The sequence below is a fragment of the Acanthochromis polyacanthus genome, chromosome 19 (genome assembly GCF_021347895.1).
Source record: "Acanthochromis polyacanthus isolate Apoly-LR-REF ecotype Palm Island chromosome 19, KAUST_Apoly_ChrSc, whole genome shotgun sequence".
Taxonomy (NCBI): Eukaryota; Metazoa; Chordata; class Actinopteri; family Pomacentridae; genus Acanthochromis; species Acanthochromis polyacanthus.
Window position 1 is genome coordinate 31,568,327 of NC_067131.1, and position 14,603 is coordinate 31,582,929.

General features: G+C 45.4%; 1 protein-coding gene and 1 long non-coding RNA gene across 5 annotated transcripts in view; one reads left to right on the plus strand and one right to left on the minus strand.

Annotated features, from left to right (window-relative positions):
• The window catches only part of LOC110963428 (prolyl 4-hydroxylase subunit alpha-1-like), a 43,248-nt gene that overhangs the window by 4,360 nt on the left and 24,285 nt on the right, over positions 1-14,603 (plus strand). The window contains exons 4-7 of the mRNA XM_051939850.1: positions 585-736; positions 930-1,067; positions 4,365-4,607; positions 14,107-14,279. Coding sequence (XP_051795810.1) covers positions 585-736; positions 930-1,067; positions 4,365-4,607; positions 14,107-14,279 — 706 coding nt within the window. The remainder of the gene's footprint in view (positions 1-584; positions 737-929; positions 1,068-4,364; positions 4,608-14,106; positions 14,280-14,603) is intronic.
• LOC127531157 (uncharacterized) lies at positions 5,464-13,449 on the minus strand. 4 transcript variants are annotated; one of them, XR_007938149.1, is made up of 4 exons: positions 13,037-13,449; positions 6,895-6,952; positions 6,693-6,842; positions 5,464-6,640 (listed from the first exon to the last, which is right to left on the minus strand). It is a non-coding gene; the product is annotated as an uncharacterized LOC127531157 (long non-coding RNA). The 4 variants fall into 4 exon arrangements; XR_007938146.1 differs by having other exon boundaries at positions 6,693-6,952; XR_007938147.1 differs by lacking the exon at positions 13,037-13,449 and having other exon boundaries at positions 5,464-6,272; positions 6,375-6,640; positions 6,693-6,993.

The window sequence follows — 14,603 nt, forward strand, 5'->3', positions numbered from 1 at the left end:
TGATAGCTTTTTTTTTTTCCACCATGTAGTGTAGCCACAGTACCGGTGGCTTTGAACTTACCAATGATTCTTCCAACAGAGTCTCTGGGAACATTCTAGAGCTTGGAGATCTTCTTGGACCCATTTCCTTTCTAGCAACTTTCTCCTCTCTAAACTTCAGGAACATCTCTCTGGTCTGGACCATGGTGCTGCTAGAGGCGGATGAGGAGTACTGACACAAAGTGTCCTCATTTTATAGACATCAGTGTTATTCAGTGTTTAACATGCGTCATCGTTGAGTTCACCTCTAAATGTCTACATACAGGTGGATGGATTAGAGTTGGACTGCAGTTATCTGTATTTACCAGCATTGTTTGTCGGGGGTTGAATGTGTCGTGATGTTATGTTGTGTTACTCACATTGTGGGAACATAAATGTTCACACTGTCTGATTGTGGGTCCTTTCAAAGACAACAGACAGGAAGTCAGAAGGTGAGTTTATAAAGATCATCCAAAAGACTCATTTTAATGTAAAGGGTTGGTCTCTGGGAAATTAAAGTAAGTCAGTGTGTTTGTGTGTATTTTCATGTATTTGTGTGTGTCCAGGTGGGCCGACAGACTGGACGTTCTCTCCTCTGCTGCCACTCAGGACCCTGAAGGTTTCCTCGGACATCCAGTGAACGCCTTCAAACTGATGAAGAGGCTGAACACGGAGTGGGGGGAGCTGGAGAGTCTGGTGCTATCAGACATGTCTGATGGTATGCACACACACACTTTAATTTAAATAGTATAAGTGGTGCTAAACTGTGCAGACCTTGTGGGAAATATTCTGTAAATTACAGCTGATGTTTAGTAAATTATGAGGAGATTTAAACACTAAAATCACCTCAGTAGCAGCAGCGACTTTCTGAAACACAGAAACATCAGATTTATTTATTGGTGGTGTTCCAGCGTTCATCTCCAACCTGACCATCCAGAGGCAGAACTTTCCCAATGATGACGACCAGACCGGAGCAGCCAAAGCTCTGATGAGGCTTCAGGACACCTACCAGCTGGACACCAACACCATCTCCACTGGAGAGCTGCCAGGTCGGTAAAACCACAGTGTTTGGAGGGAAAAGGGGATTAAACGAGGATGATGCCATCAGTTTTACCAGGAAAAAGTCTGAACATTCAGCCATGTAAGGGCAGTTAGGGGGGCAGTGACTTTACTGTAGTTTCTTATACAGTGACAGTAAAAGTTGGCAAAGCCAAGGAATCTTTGGAGCTTTTTGTGGTTGTCAGGTTTGGGCCAGTCTTTAACAGCAGACAATTTCTGGAGATCCTTCTTAACCTCGCCAGGGGAAATGATGTATCCAAGAAATGTGATGGTTGATAAGTGGAATTTGTATTTCTGAGCCTTGACGAATAGTCGGTTCTTCAGGAGTCTTTCAAGGACCAGGCAGATGTGGCAGGTGTGCTAGATTTGAGGAGTAGATCAGGATATCATTGAGATAGATGAAAACAAATCATGTCTCTGAGTACATCATTGATCAGTTTCTGAAAGACTGCATTAGTTAGTCCAAATGACATGACGAGGTACTCAAAGTGACCTAAAGGGCTGTTGAAAGCAATGTTCCACTCATCTCCTCCTCTGATCCGGATTAGGTCAAGCTTGGTGAAAATGGAGGCACCATGCAGGGCGTTAAAAGCAGAGTAAATGAGTTGAAGAGGGTTGGTGTTTTTAATAGTGATGTCATTCAGCCCCCTGAAGTCAAGACCAGGATGCAGAGACTTGTCCATTTTGTCAACAAAGAAGAAGCCAGTTCTGACAGGTGTGGAGGAGGGACGGATAATTCCAGCAGCCAGAGAGTCTTTGATGTACGTTTCTTCAGGTTTTGACAGGTTATAGAGCCGACTAGAAGGAAGAGTTGAGCCAGGGATGAGGTCGATGGTGCATTCATAAGGATGATGCAGGGGCAGAGAGATGGTGCTTTCCTTGCTAAAAACCTGGGCCAGGTCATGGTACTCTGTGGGTACGGATTCCAACTTCATAGACTCGGGTGACTTGGGAGCTGCACCCACAGCAGGGCTCAGAGCAGAGTGGAGACAGAGTTCAGGACATTGTGAGCCCCATGCCACCTCCTCCTCCCTCCTCCAGTCGATGTGAGGGTTGTGTTGCTTCAACCATCAAGGACAAGAGTATGGTTGGAGTCATTAATTAAACGGAGGGTGATTTCCTCTTGATGTTTCCCAGCTAAAACCAATTAAACAAGAGCAGTCTTATGGGTTACCAGCCAAATGAAGTCAATTTAGTGAACGGGTCTCCAGTGACAGCTGTAGAGGCTCAGTGGGAATCCCGAGTTGGTGTGCTAGTTGGGAATCAATGGAACTTTCTTTGGCTCGAGAGTCCATCAGAGCCCAGACAGGGAATGTGAAGGACTGCCAACAGATGGTAGCTGTTAGCTGAAGGCATTGAGGGAATGTGGTGGTGGTTCAGATCACCTGGAGTCCCCTTATCTGGTGTGAGCCAATCCTTTTACTGGTCATCATGGGCATGCGGCAGTGTTGTGTCCTGTTACGGATCCTCTGTTCAGAGGCTCAAAAGCAGGGTAAAGAGACATGATCACAAGTGAAGGCAAGCAAAACAATATTTATTTGCAAGTTGCTCCAAGAAGGGAACTACAAACATGAGAGACTAAACTACAACCGGAAGTTCTAATTGGAACAGGAACTAAACTGACTAGAGCTCCCACTAGTGGAAGAGCTGACTAGAACTACCAAGGTTAATACAAAAACTGACAAAATGAACAAACAACCCACGTATGGTAACACCCAGGCAGGAAGCAAATAAATACTGAGTAACAGGTAGTCTTAAACTATAAGACAAACAATTTGGCTTGGCTACAATTAACAAAACTAGAAGTAACTGAACATGAACTGGCTCAACGATCAAGTGGGACTTATCTGTGAGGAAAACTCTGGGGATATACTGGTCGAGGGGTAGTGGCAGCAGGACAGGTGGCGTGAGGCAAGTGGTTGGATGAGGGCTTCAGAGGAAGGCTGGGGATCCAGGGGGAAACTCGAAGGTCCTGGAGAAGGACCAGGGAATCCGGTGGCAAGGCCGAGGGGGGTTCCACATCCTGATAGTGAGGACAGAACTACACAATAAATATGGAACAGACTAGAAGCCACAACGATTTTATCAGAATAAGCAAAAATTTACAAGAGCTATTAAAATACTAGATGGAAAGCCAGAGGCTACAGATGCCGACCACGGCGATATGCTAAACAAAACACTAATACTACACAAAGCCTAACAGCAAACGATAACCTAAGAAACGCTATACTAACAACTGAACTGGGTGAAGAGATTGAGCAGGGACGTAGCTGGTAACTGACTGGGGAAAGCGGAGTAGGAGAGGCAGGAAGAGGTGGTGTGTGGCTGGATGGCGACAAAAGCTGGACAGGTGCTGCAGCTGCAGGGGCTGTGGGTGATCCGGATGGCTCAGACGAAGGTGAAGTGTAGTGACCGGCATCTGGCTTATATGCGGAGGAGAGTAGTGGCAGTGGATCATCATGTCCTTTAGGTCTGGGATGTCACAACAATCCCTCAGCGCAATAATGCCAGCTGCTTTGGATGACATTATAAACATGACCAGTCAATACATCAGGTTTCCTTACACTGTGGGTGAACAGGCCAACATTAAACGGCAATTTGCAGCGATGTCCGGTTTCCCAAATGTAATCGGCGTAACTGACTGCACTCATGTTGCTGTAAGGGCTCCGAGTGAAGATGAATTTGTCTGTGAACCGAAAAAATGCACATTCAATCAGTGTACAAATTATTTGTACATCGGACATGATCATAACAAATTTAGTGTCAGGGTGGCCTGGGTCAACACATGATTCATTCATCCTGATGCACAGCAGTGAAAAGACTGCAGGGGGCGCTGTGTGAAATGCCGTGGATCAGCAGCTTATTTCTATACAGATACATTCATGAGTTACTTTGCAATGACCATTCATGGTAAAATGTGGGTGTGTTGTGGGCGGAATGTGAGGTGGATCCACCTGTGCAATCTTCCAGCTGGTGTGTGATTTATCAAGAAATTGCGTGCAGCTGTGCTTACGCACAGTTTTATAGATCAGGGGCGAAGAGCATACGCCCATTTTGGATTTTCGGCGTACGCAAACTTTTAGTATGGATCCTATGCAATGTTTTATAAATGAGGCTCCTGGTTTGGTTGGTGTTGCTGTATGAGGTTCTACAGAAACACATTTATTGTTTTAACTGCGTTCTTTCTTTAATATGTGCCTTCATCTGCATGTATGTCGGACGGAAACAAGCCTTTAAATGTTTAAAAAAATGTGAGATTTTCCAGCTCTGACAGCGTTTCTCTTCAGGCTCGTCGTCGGTCGCCTCCCTGACGGTGGACGACTGCTTTGATCTGGGGAAGGTGGCGTACTCAGAGGCTGATTACTACCACACTGAGCTGTGGATGGCCCAGGCTCTGAAGCAGCTGGATCAGGGAGAGACGCCCGGCCTTATGGACACCGTCACCATCCTGGAGTACCTCAGTTACTCCATCTACCAACAGGGGGAGGTGGAGAGGGCGCTGAACTTCACCAAGAGACTGCTGGAGCTCGGTCAGTACTGCCGAAGACAGAAATCAGTCTTAATAAAAGGGAAAACATGTCTTTATTATTTCTGAAATGATAGAGTAGAACTTAAAAATATAAATAGACATTCATAGGATGAAAACTTACGAGAAAATTAGTTGTAACTGTAAAAGTTGTACAAAAACGAACACAAATCTTGAACATCCACGCAAAAAAATCTAAGTTTATTCTCTTCTGGTTGCTTGTTTTGTCCAAACAAACCCAAAGATATTCAGCTTAGACTGCAGATAATTATTAATATTTCATAATATCAGAAAAAAAATTTGAGTAATCCCACAGTGGGGATGTTACAACCACACTGATAAACAATAAAAATAAACAATAAATATTCAAAAGTACTCAAATGAATGATACACATAGAAAGTAAAATAGTTATTCCTTCATAAATGTTTATATTTTCATCAAATTCACTCAGATATTTTGTAAAATCTTCATTGTTTTCATTAAAGCACAAAGAAAAATCTAGATTTTTGTGTCCTGTTTGCAAATATGCAAAATATTCACAATCCAACAGTGCTTTAAACAATCACTGGAAAAGCTTGATGAGCATAAGTGAGAGTTAAGGATTTTTCTGGAATCAACATCAACAGCAGAACCATAGATGAATGTACAAACCCAATTCCAATGAAGTTGGGACGTTGTGTTAAACATAAATAAAAAACAGAACACAATGATTTGAAAATGATGTTCAACCTATCTTTAATTGAAAACACTACAAAGACGAGATATTTAATGTTCAAACTGATAAATTTTATTGTTTTTAGCAAATAATCATTAATGTAGAATTTTATGCCTACAACATGTTCCAGAAAAGCTGGGACAGGTGGCAAAAAAGACTGAGAAAGTTGAGGAATGCTCATCAAACACCTGTTTGGGACATAACACAGGTGAACAGGCTAATTGGGAAAGGTGTGTGCCATGCTTGGGTATAAAAGGAGCTTCCCTGAATTGCTCAGTCATTCACAAGCAAAGATGGGGCGAGGTTCACCTCTTTGTGAACAAGTGCATGAGAAAATAGTCAAACAGTTTAAGGACAATGTTCCTCAACATACAATTGCAAGGAATTTAGGGATTTCATCATCTACGGTCCATAATATCAAAAAGTTCAGAGAATCTGGAGAAATCACTGCATGTAAGCGGCAAGGCCGAAAACCAACACTGAATGCCCGTGACCTTCCATCCCTCAGGCAGCGCTGCATCAAACACTGACATCAGTGTGTAAGACATCAGCACATGGGCTCAGGAACACCTCAGAAAACCACTGTCAGTAAATACAGTTCGGTGCTACATCCGTAAGTGCAACTTAAAACTACTATGCAAAGCAAAAGCCATTTATCAACAACACCCAGAAACGCTGCTGGCTTCTCTGGGCCCGAGCTCATCTAAGATGGACTGATGTAAAGTGGAAAAGTGTTCTGTGGTCTGACGAGTCCACATTTCAAATTGTTTTTGGAAATTGTGGATGTCGTGTCCTCCAGGCCAAAGAGGAAAAGAACCATCCGGACTGTTATGGACTCAAAGTTCAAAAGTCAGCATCTGTGATGGTATGGGGCCGTCTTAGTGCCAATGGCATGGGTAACCTATACATCTGTGATGGTATGGGGCTGTCTTAGTGCCAATGGCATGGGTAACCTATACATCTGTGATGGTATGGGGCCGTCTTAGTGCCAATGGCATGGGTAACTTACATCTGTGATGGTATGGGGCTGTCTTAGTGCCAATGGCATGGGTAACTTACACCTCTGTGATGGTATGGGGCTGTCTTAGTGCCAATGGCATGGGTAACTTACACCTCTGTGATGGTATGGGGCTGTCTTAGTGCCAATGGCATGGGTAACTTACACCTCTGTGATGGTATGGGGCTGTCTTAGTGCCAATGGCATGGGTAACTTACACATCTGTGATGGTATGGGGCCGTCTTAGTGCCAATGGCATGGGTAACCTATACATCTGTGATGGTATGGGGCTGTCTTAGTGCCAATGGCATGGGTAACTTACACCTCTGTGATGGTATGGGGCTGTCTTAGTGCCAATGGCACGGGTAACTTACACCTCTGTGATGGTATGGGGCTGTCTTAGTGCCAATGGCATGGGTAACTTACACCTCTGTGATGGTATGGGGCTGTCTTAGTGCCAATGGCATGGGTAACTTACACATCTGTGATGGTATGGGGCCGTCTTAGTGCCAATGGCATGGGTAACCTATACATCTGTGATGGTATGGGGCTGTCTTAGTGCCAATGGCATGGGTAACTTACACCTCTGTGATGGTATGGGGCTGTCTTAGTGCCAATGGCATGGGTAACTTACACCTCTGTGATGGTATGGGGCTGTCTTAGTGCCAATGGCATGGGTAACTGTAAGGTTTCAGATGTTGGGAACCTCACAAGCCGGATGGAAATGCCAAGTGGTATGGAGGGGTGGAGTGTGATGGTAAAAAGAGCCACAGCAGACAGGAGTTTTTTTTTCCAGAGCTCTGATATTTTTTCTGGGTTTTTAATTAATCAAAAAACTTACAGTAAAAGATTCTGAAGAGGCAACAAACGGTACATGAAGAACATGTGGCAGCATTCCTGTTCAGCAGAGCACACGGCCTGACCCCTCTCTCACGCACACTCCTCACACCTGCCACCTAATCATTCCAGATCATACCATTATCACTATCTCCTCACACCAAACTCATCTCCCCCACCAGATTTACCTGGCTAATACACTCAAGACTACACACAACATACACAGAACTATACAGGAAAATGAAACCCATAATAACCCAAAGAATTAAATAAACAAAAATCTAAACAAAATCAAACACTCTAACAACTCCCCCCCTCTCTATCTCGACTGCCTGGTATGATCTAATCACTGATCAAATCCAGGTGCGCCACCCCTGGGTGCATCTCCAAGTGTGCACTTCATGAACACGCCCCCTGGAAACAGAACTCAGAGGGAGAAGTTAGAGGGATATCAAATAAACATAACAAAACCAAAATAACTTCCTGTATCAGTTTGTCAGTTCATGCAGCTTTACAGTAGTGAGGAGGATGCTTCATCAGCTCCCTCACACTTCTCACCCCCTCCAGCAGACTCGCCAACCACGTTGCGAGATAAAAAGTCAGCCACCGTGTTCTGCTTTCCTGGCCGGTAGTGGATGGAGAACCGATAGGGTTGAAGGGACAGGAACCAACGAGTAATCCGGCTGTTGGTATCTTTCATCTGCTCCAGCCATTGTAATGCTCTATGATCAGTCTCCAAGGTGAACTCCCTCCCAAGCAGATAATACTTGAAGGTGTCCACAGCCCACTTAATAGACAAACACTCCAACTCTACTGCAGAGTACCTGGTCTCCCTGGGAAACAGCTTCCTGCTGATGTAAGCGACTGGTTTCCTCTCATCACCATCTCCCTGTAGAAGGACTCCCCCTAGCCCCCGACGAGAAGCGTCCGTCTGAACGGAAAAGGGCAAGGTGAAGTTTGGGCTCTGCAGGACGGGCTCCTGGCAGAGCACCTCCTTAAGGTCCTGGAAAGCGTTTTCCTGCTCCTCACCCCACACCATGTGTGCTTTGGCAGTGCTGGTAAGGTCTGTCAGAGGTGCTGCTCTCGTAGAGAAGTTTGGGATGAAGCGCCGGTACCAGCCCACCAAACCCAGAAACGACTTCACCTGCTTCCGGGTAGTAGGCCTCTCCCTAGCTCTGATTGCCTCCACCTTATCCTGCACAGGCTTAATGACACCCCCTCCAAGGATGTAGCCCAGGTACTGCGTCTCCTGCTTGACCAAGGCACATTTCTTCGGGTTGATGGTCAGGCCTGCTTGCTTGATCTTCCCCAGCACCATTTCCAGGTGACTGAGATGCTCCTTCCAGGAATTGCTGAAAATAACAACATCATCCAGATAAGAGGCTGCAAAGGTGTCCATACCTGCTAGCACCTGGTTCATCAGCCTCTGAAAAGTTGCAGGAGCCCCATGGAGGCCAAACGGCATCTTGGTGAATTGAAAGAGTCCCTGGGGTGTCCTGAAAGCAGTTAGAGGCTTAGCAGAGTTAGCCAAGGGCACCTGCCAGTACCCTTTACAAAGGTCAAGCGTGGTAATAAACCTTGCCTGGCCAACTCGTTCGATAAGATCATCCAGTCTTGGCAATGGATAAGCATCAAATGCAGACTGTGCATTTACCTTCCGAAAGTCAATGCAAAACCTGATGCTTCCATCCTTCTTGAGTACTAACACAATAGGATTACTCCACTCACTTGTAGAAGGTTCAATAACACCCAGCTCGAGCATTACCGCAATTTCCTCCTCCAACACCGGCACCAACTTCTGGGGGATGCGATACATCCTCTGTCTGACAGGAGTGCTGTCCTTTAACTGGATGCTATGCTCCACCAAAGTTGTGGCCCCTGGCTTCTCCTGAAACAAATCTGGTGGAATAATGGCTTGCAATTCTTGCTGTGATGTAACAGAGAGATGGGAGAGATCAAGAGATGCAGAATTTTGTGCTGCAGGAGCGAACTGACTCACCACGTCATCTTCCTCCTCCACAGCGCGGACAAACATCTGCTGTTGGGGTGGAATTTCCCGGGTTTTCCACTCCTTCAGCAGGTTGATGTGAAACGTCTGCTTTGGATTTCTTCTATCTGGCATCTCAATCTCATAAGTTGTTGCACTCAGTTTTCTCAATACATTATATGGACCTTGCCATTTTGCCAACAGCTTGTTCTCCACAGTAGGAAGGAGGAGTAGTACCTGCTGTCCTGGGCTGAAAGATCTCTCTCTCGCTGCCTGGTCATACCAGGTTCGCTGGCATCTCTGAGCCTTCTCCATATGCTTTTTTACCAATCTGGTGGTCTGCTCCATCTTTTCCCTCATCTGCAACACATAAGTCAGAACACTGGTCCTCTTCTCCTGGGAACCCACCCAGGTCTCCTGCAGCACATCGAGGGGACCTCTCACCTGCCTACCATAAAGAAGCTCAAAAGGTGAGAAGCCTGTTGAAGCTTGGGGTACCTCCCTGTAAGCAAAGAGGAGATAAGGGAGCCACTTGTCCCAGTCTTTGGCGTTAGAAGAGATGAACTTCTTCAGCATGCTTTTTAGAGTTCTGTTGTACCTCTCCACTAAGCCATCGGTCTGGGGGTGGTAAGGGGTGGTCCGAATACCCCTAATGCCTAAGAGCCTGTACACCTGTCTGAGTGTGTTAGACAGAAAGTTGGTTCCCTGATCTGTGAGGATTTCAGAGGGAATACCAACTCTAGAAAAGAGCTGCAGTAATGCATAAGCAATCTGCTTTGCAGTGATGTCTCTTAGGGGAAAGGCTTCAGGGTATCTAGTACTATAATCACAGATTACAAGTTTTTAACGATGCCCTGACTGTGTTCGCTCTAATGGCCCGACAATATCCATGGCTATTCGACTGAATGGCACATCAATGATTGGCAGTGGCTGTAATGGGAACCTGGGCACATTTTTAGCCCCGGCTAGCTGACAGACTGGACATGACTGACAATAATCCTGCACCTCTGTGTGAAGGCCTGGCCAGTAAAACCTACTTGCAATCCTGTCCAATGTCTTTTTGGCACCTAAATGTCCTGCCCAGGGAATACTGTGACCCAACTCTAACACCTGGTCCCTAAGTGTCTGCGGAACCACCAGCCTTTCCCTATCCTCTAAGTTTGCCTTATAGTACAGAACCCGATCTCTGAGGAAATATCCTTCCCCTGCCATTTGTCCCTGCTGCACTTCAGCTGCTTGCCCAAAGTAATCTTGCAGTCCTGCATCCTCTTTCTGTAGCTGTAAAAAGTCACCATTAGGATCAATATCACAACTTTCCAGTCCTTGCTGTTCTAACCCTATTCTTGCTGTCCATCCCATTTTCTCCCGTCTTTTCTGCCTCTTACTTTTCCTCATCTTAACTGCCATGTCTGGAAAAACATCCTCAAAAAATGGCAATTCTGACAGTACATTTAGCTCCTCCTCAGCTGCACCCTGAGCTGACCCTAATAACTCTGTACTGGTCTGAGCCGAAGACTGGGGTCCTAGCCTCTCTGGGCCCCGAACATTATTAACTGCTCCTATCCGGTCTCCCCTCACTCCCTCAGCTCCTTGTATCAGTTTCTGTGACCTGGTGATAATGTTAACTGGCCTACTGGACCTAACCAATTCCTGCAGAATAGGAATATCCTGCCCCAAGATAGCCTGGTGAGTTAAGCTTCCTACCACCCCAACTGGAAGCAAAAATGTCTGTCCATCTACCTCCAGATACACTACTTTCACAGGATATGCTTTCTGGTCACCATGCACACAAGAAATATCCAGAACTGGCTTCCCTAATGGACAATCAGCCTGCAATACTGATGGATGTATTAAGGTCTGCACACTGCCAGTATCAAGGAGAGCTTGGGCTGGTTTACCATTAATCTTCACTGTAGTGACCTGCTGTTTTCCTACTATGCAGTCCTGACTCTGGCATGGTCTTGGAATGGTACAGACGTATGCTGCTTTTGCTTTCCTAAGGGGACATTCTGGCTTAATATGCCCTTCCTGACCACAGTAGAAACAGACTGGCCTAGCTGTTGATTTCATTTTACCAGGAACTATGGGTTTTTCTAGGGGCCTTGCTAGTACTGCCTCTCTAGGACCACCTCCACCCCCCGACCCGATTGGCTTACCCCGTATGGCGCTGGACTTTAGCGGAATCTCACACCGGAAGTTCTTGGACCCTCTGCGGGCTGCCAGAAAGGTCTCCACTGGCTGTGCTGCTTGGTTCGCCGACTCTGGATTTCTCTCCTTGACCCACACTCTGAGCTCTGGTGAGAGAGAGCGGTAAAACTGCTCCAGAATGATAATCTCACCAACCTGCTCCTTGGTCAACTTCTCTGGTCGGATCCACTTATTGTACAGATCTTTAAGCCGATTGTAGAATTCTCTGGGGGTCTCATCTGGGCGGATATCAGGCTCCCTGAACCTCTGCCGATACACATCCTCATTGATCTCATATTTGGCTAAGATGGCCTTCTTTACCTTTTTATAGTCAAATGTGTCCTCTGCTCCCATGGCCACATACGCTGCCCGTGCTTTGCCTGTTAGATGTGGAACCAGTCTTACAGCCAATTCACCCTCTGGCCACTGGTATGCCGCTGCAAGGCGCTCAAAAGTGGTGAGATACTGCTCAATATCATCACCCTCCTCCAGACGTGGAACTGTAGCTTGGCCCCAGCCCCTGCCCAGGAACTCACTCGGTGCACTGGCCTGGGAATCCAAGTCCTCCTCCTCATCTGGCTGTACTGGAGGTGCTGCATTCAGGGGGTGTCTCTCTCCGCTCTGCTGCTGCCGTGTGCTCTGCTGCTGCCGTTGGTACTGCAGATCTTCTCTAAGCTGGTTCATTTGAGTCTGCATTTGCTGCCACAGTTTATCTTGCCTAATTGTCTCTTTTTCCCACCTTTCACTGAGTTCACGTTGAAACTGAAGACACTGGTGCAACACATCCGCAGTGGGGTCCTTCTCCAAAGACCCAACATGCCCCTCTCTGGCGTATAAACTCTTGGCCATTCCTCCTGTAGCACCCTCCTCCAGTCCATCTTCAGCCCCATCGGCCCTTTGAGCTTTGGATTGTGTTTTCGGCCCCATGCTATCAGCTCTCAACACTCCACCTCCTCAAAATGGCTGCCTCTCATCCCACTTCTGACACCAAGTGTAAGGTTTCAGATGTTGGGAACCTCACAAGCCGGATGGAAATGCCAAGTGGTATGGAGGGGTGGAGTGTGATGGTAAAAAGAGCCACAGCAGACAGGAGTTTTTTTTTTCCAGAGCTCTGATATTTTTTCTGGGTTTTTAATTAATCAAAAAACTTACAGTAAAAGATTCTGAAGAGGCAACAAACGGTACATGAAGAACATGTGGCAGCATTCCTGTTCAGCAGAGCACACGGCCTGACCCCTCTCTCACGCACACTCCTCACACCTGCCACCTAATCATTCCAGATCATACCATTATCACTATCTCCTCACACCAAACTCATCTCCCCCACCAGATTTACCTGGCTAATACACTCAAGACTACACACAACATACACAGAACTATACAGGAAAATGAAACCCATAATAACCCAAAGAATTAAATAAACAAAAATCTAAACAAAATCAAACACTCTAACAACTCCCCCCCTCTCTATCTCGACTGCCTGGTATGATCTAATCACTGATCAAATCCAGGTGCGCCACCCCTGGGTGCATCTCCAAGTGTGCACTTCATGAACACGCCCCCTGGAAACAGAACTCAGAGGGAGAAGTTAGAGGGATATCAAATAAACATAACAAAACCAAAATAACTTCCTGTATCAGTTTGTCAGTTCATGCAGCTTTACAGTAGTGAGGAGGATGCTTCATCAGCTCCCTCACAGTAACTTACACCTCTGTGATGGCACCATTAATGCTGAAAGGTACATACGGGTTTTGGAGAAACATATGCTGCCATGCAAGCAACGTCTTTTTCATGGATACCCCTGCTTATTTCAGCAAGACAATGCCAAACCACATTCTGCACGTTACAACAGCTTGGCTTCGTAGTTAAGGAGTGCGGGTACGAGACTGGCCTGCCTGTAGTCCAGACCTGTCTCCCATTGAAAATGTGTGCCGCATTATGAAGCGTAAAATACAACAACGGAGACCCCGGACTGTTGAATAGCTGAAGCTGCACATCAAGCAAGGATGGGAAAGAATTCCACCTACAAAGGTTCAACAATTAGTGTCCTCAGTTCCCAAACATTTATTAAACGTTGTTAAAAGGAAAGGCGATGTAACACAGTGGTAAACATGACCCTGTCCCAGTGTTTTTGGAACGTGTTGCAGCCATAAAATTCCAAGTTAATGATTATTTGCTAAAAACAATAAAATTTATCAGTTTGAACATTAAATATCCTGTCTTTGTAGTGTATTCAATTAAATATAGGTTGAACATGATTTGCAAATCATTGTATTCTGTTTTTATAATTTCTGTAAAACACAACGTCCCAATTTCATTGGAATTGGGTTAGTATTTTAAAACAGGGCTGTGCCTAATTAAAATCATGAATGATTGTTTTCTTGGTTAATCAAGATGCAGGAACAAGTGAATAACGGAATAAGGAGCCTTGTTTTATTACAAGCCTGATGAATTTAAATGTCCTCAGCTAATTCCCAATGAAGGATCAGTTTAGGACAAATCTGTTAGTATAGAGACACCAGGTTGTTCCTGAAGAGAACTTTCTCCTCTTATATGTGTTATTGGTCATATTAATTATTACTAGCTGTTTTTACTATGATATCATTGGTTCAGAGGATCTCAGGGCTTAAAGATGCAGTCTCACATCATTAATTAAATCTCCGATAACTGATGGGTTTACCATTGCAGCTTTTGTTCCAAAGGAGACTCCAGCTTTGTCTTTATCTGCACTCATTTAAACTGGTTTAAACTGACCTGAGGTTCTGGTTCTGCCCGTCAGACCCGACACACCAGCGAGCCAACATGAACCTGAAGCACTATGAGTATCTGTTGTCTGAACAGAAGGTTGAGGCGATGGAGGAGGATGAGAGGAGGCAGAAGAGGGAGAGTCGAGGTCAAACTGATGATTTGCTGAAGTACGAGCAGCTGTGTCGAGGAGAAGGCACCGGAATGGTGAGCAGAAACAAACCAAGCTAAATAAAGTTTAGTAAATTTATAGCAGGGAGAGTCTTTAAAATGACTAAAACATGAACCCACATAGATCAGATGTAGTCTGATGTAAGAAAAAAAGGAGTGTAATGATGCAAAAAGAAAGAGGCTTAAGTTTGATTCATTATTAAACACCAACATCTGAGTTTATTTGCTTGTTTTGAGCTTTCTAGCTACATTAGCATTTATGTGTTAAATAAATCAGTCTTTGATTATTCATTAATGAATACCTGCTAGCTGTCTTGCTAGCTAGCTACATGTTACCTATGTTTCCCAGCCAAGTATAAT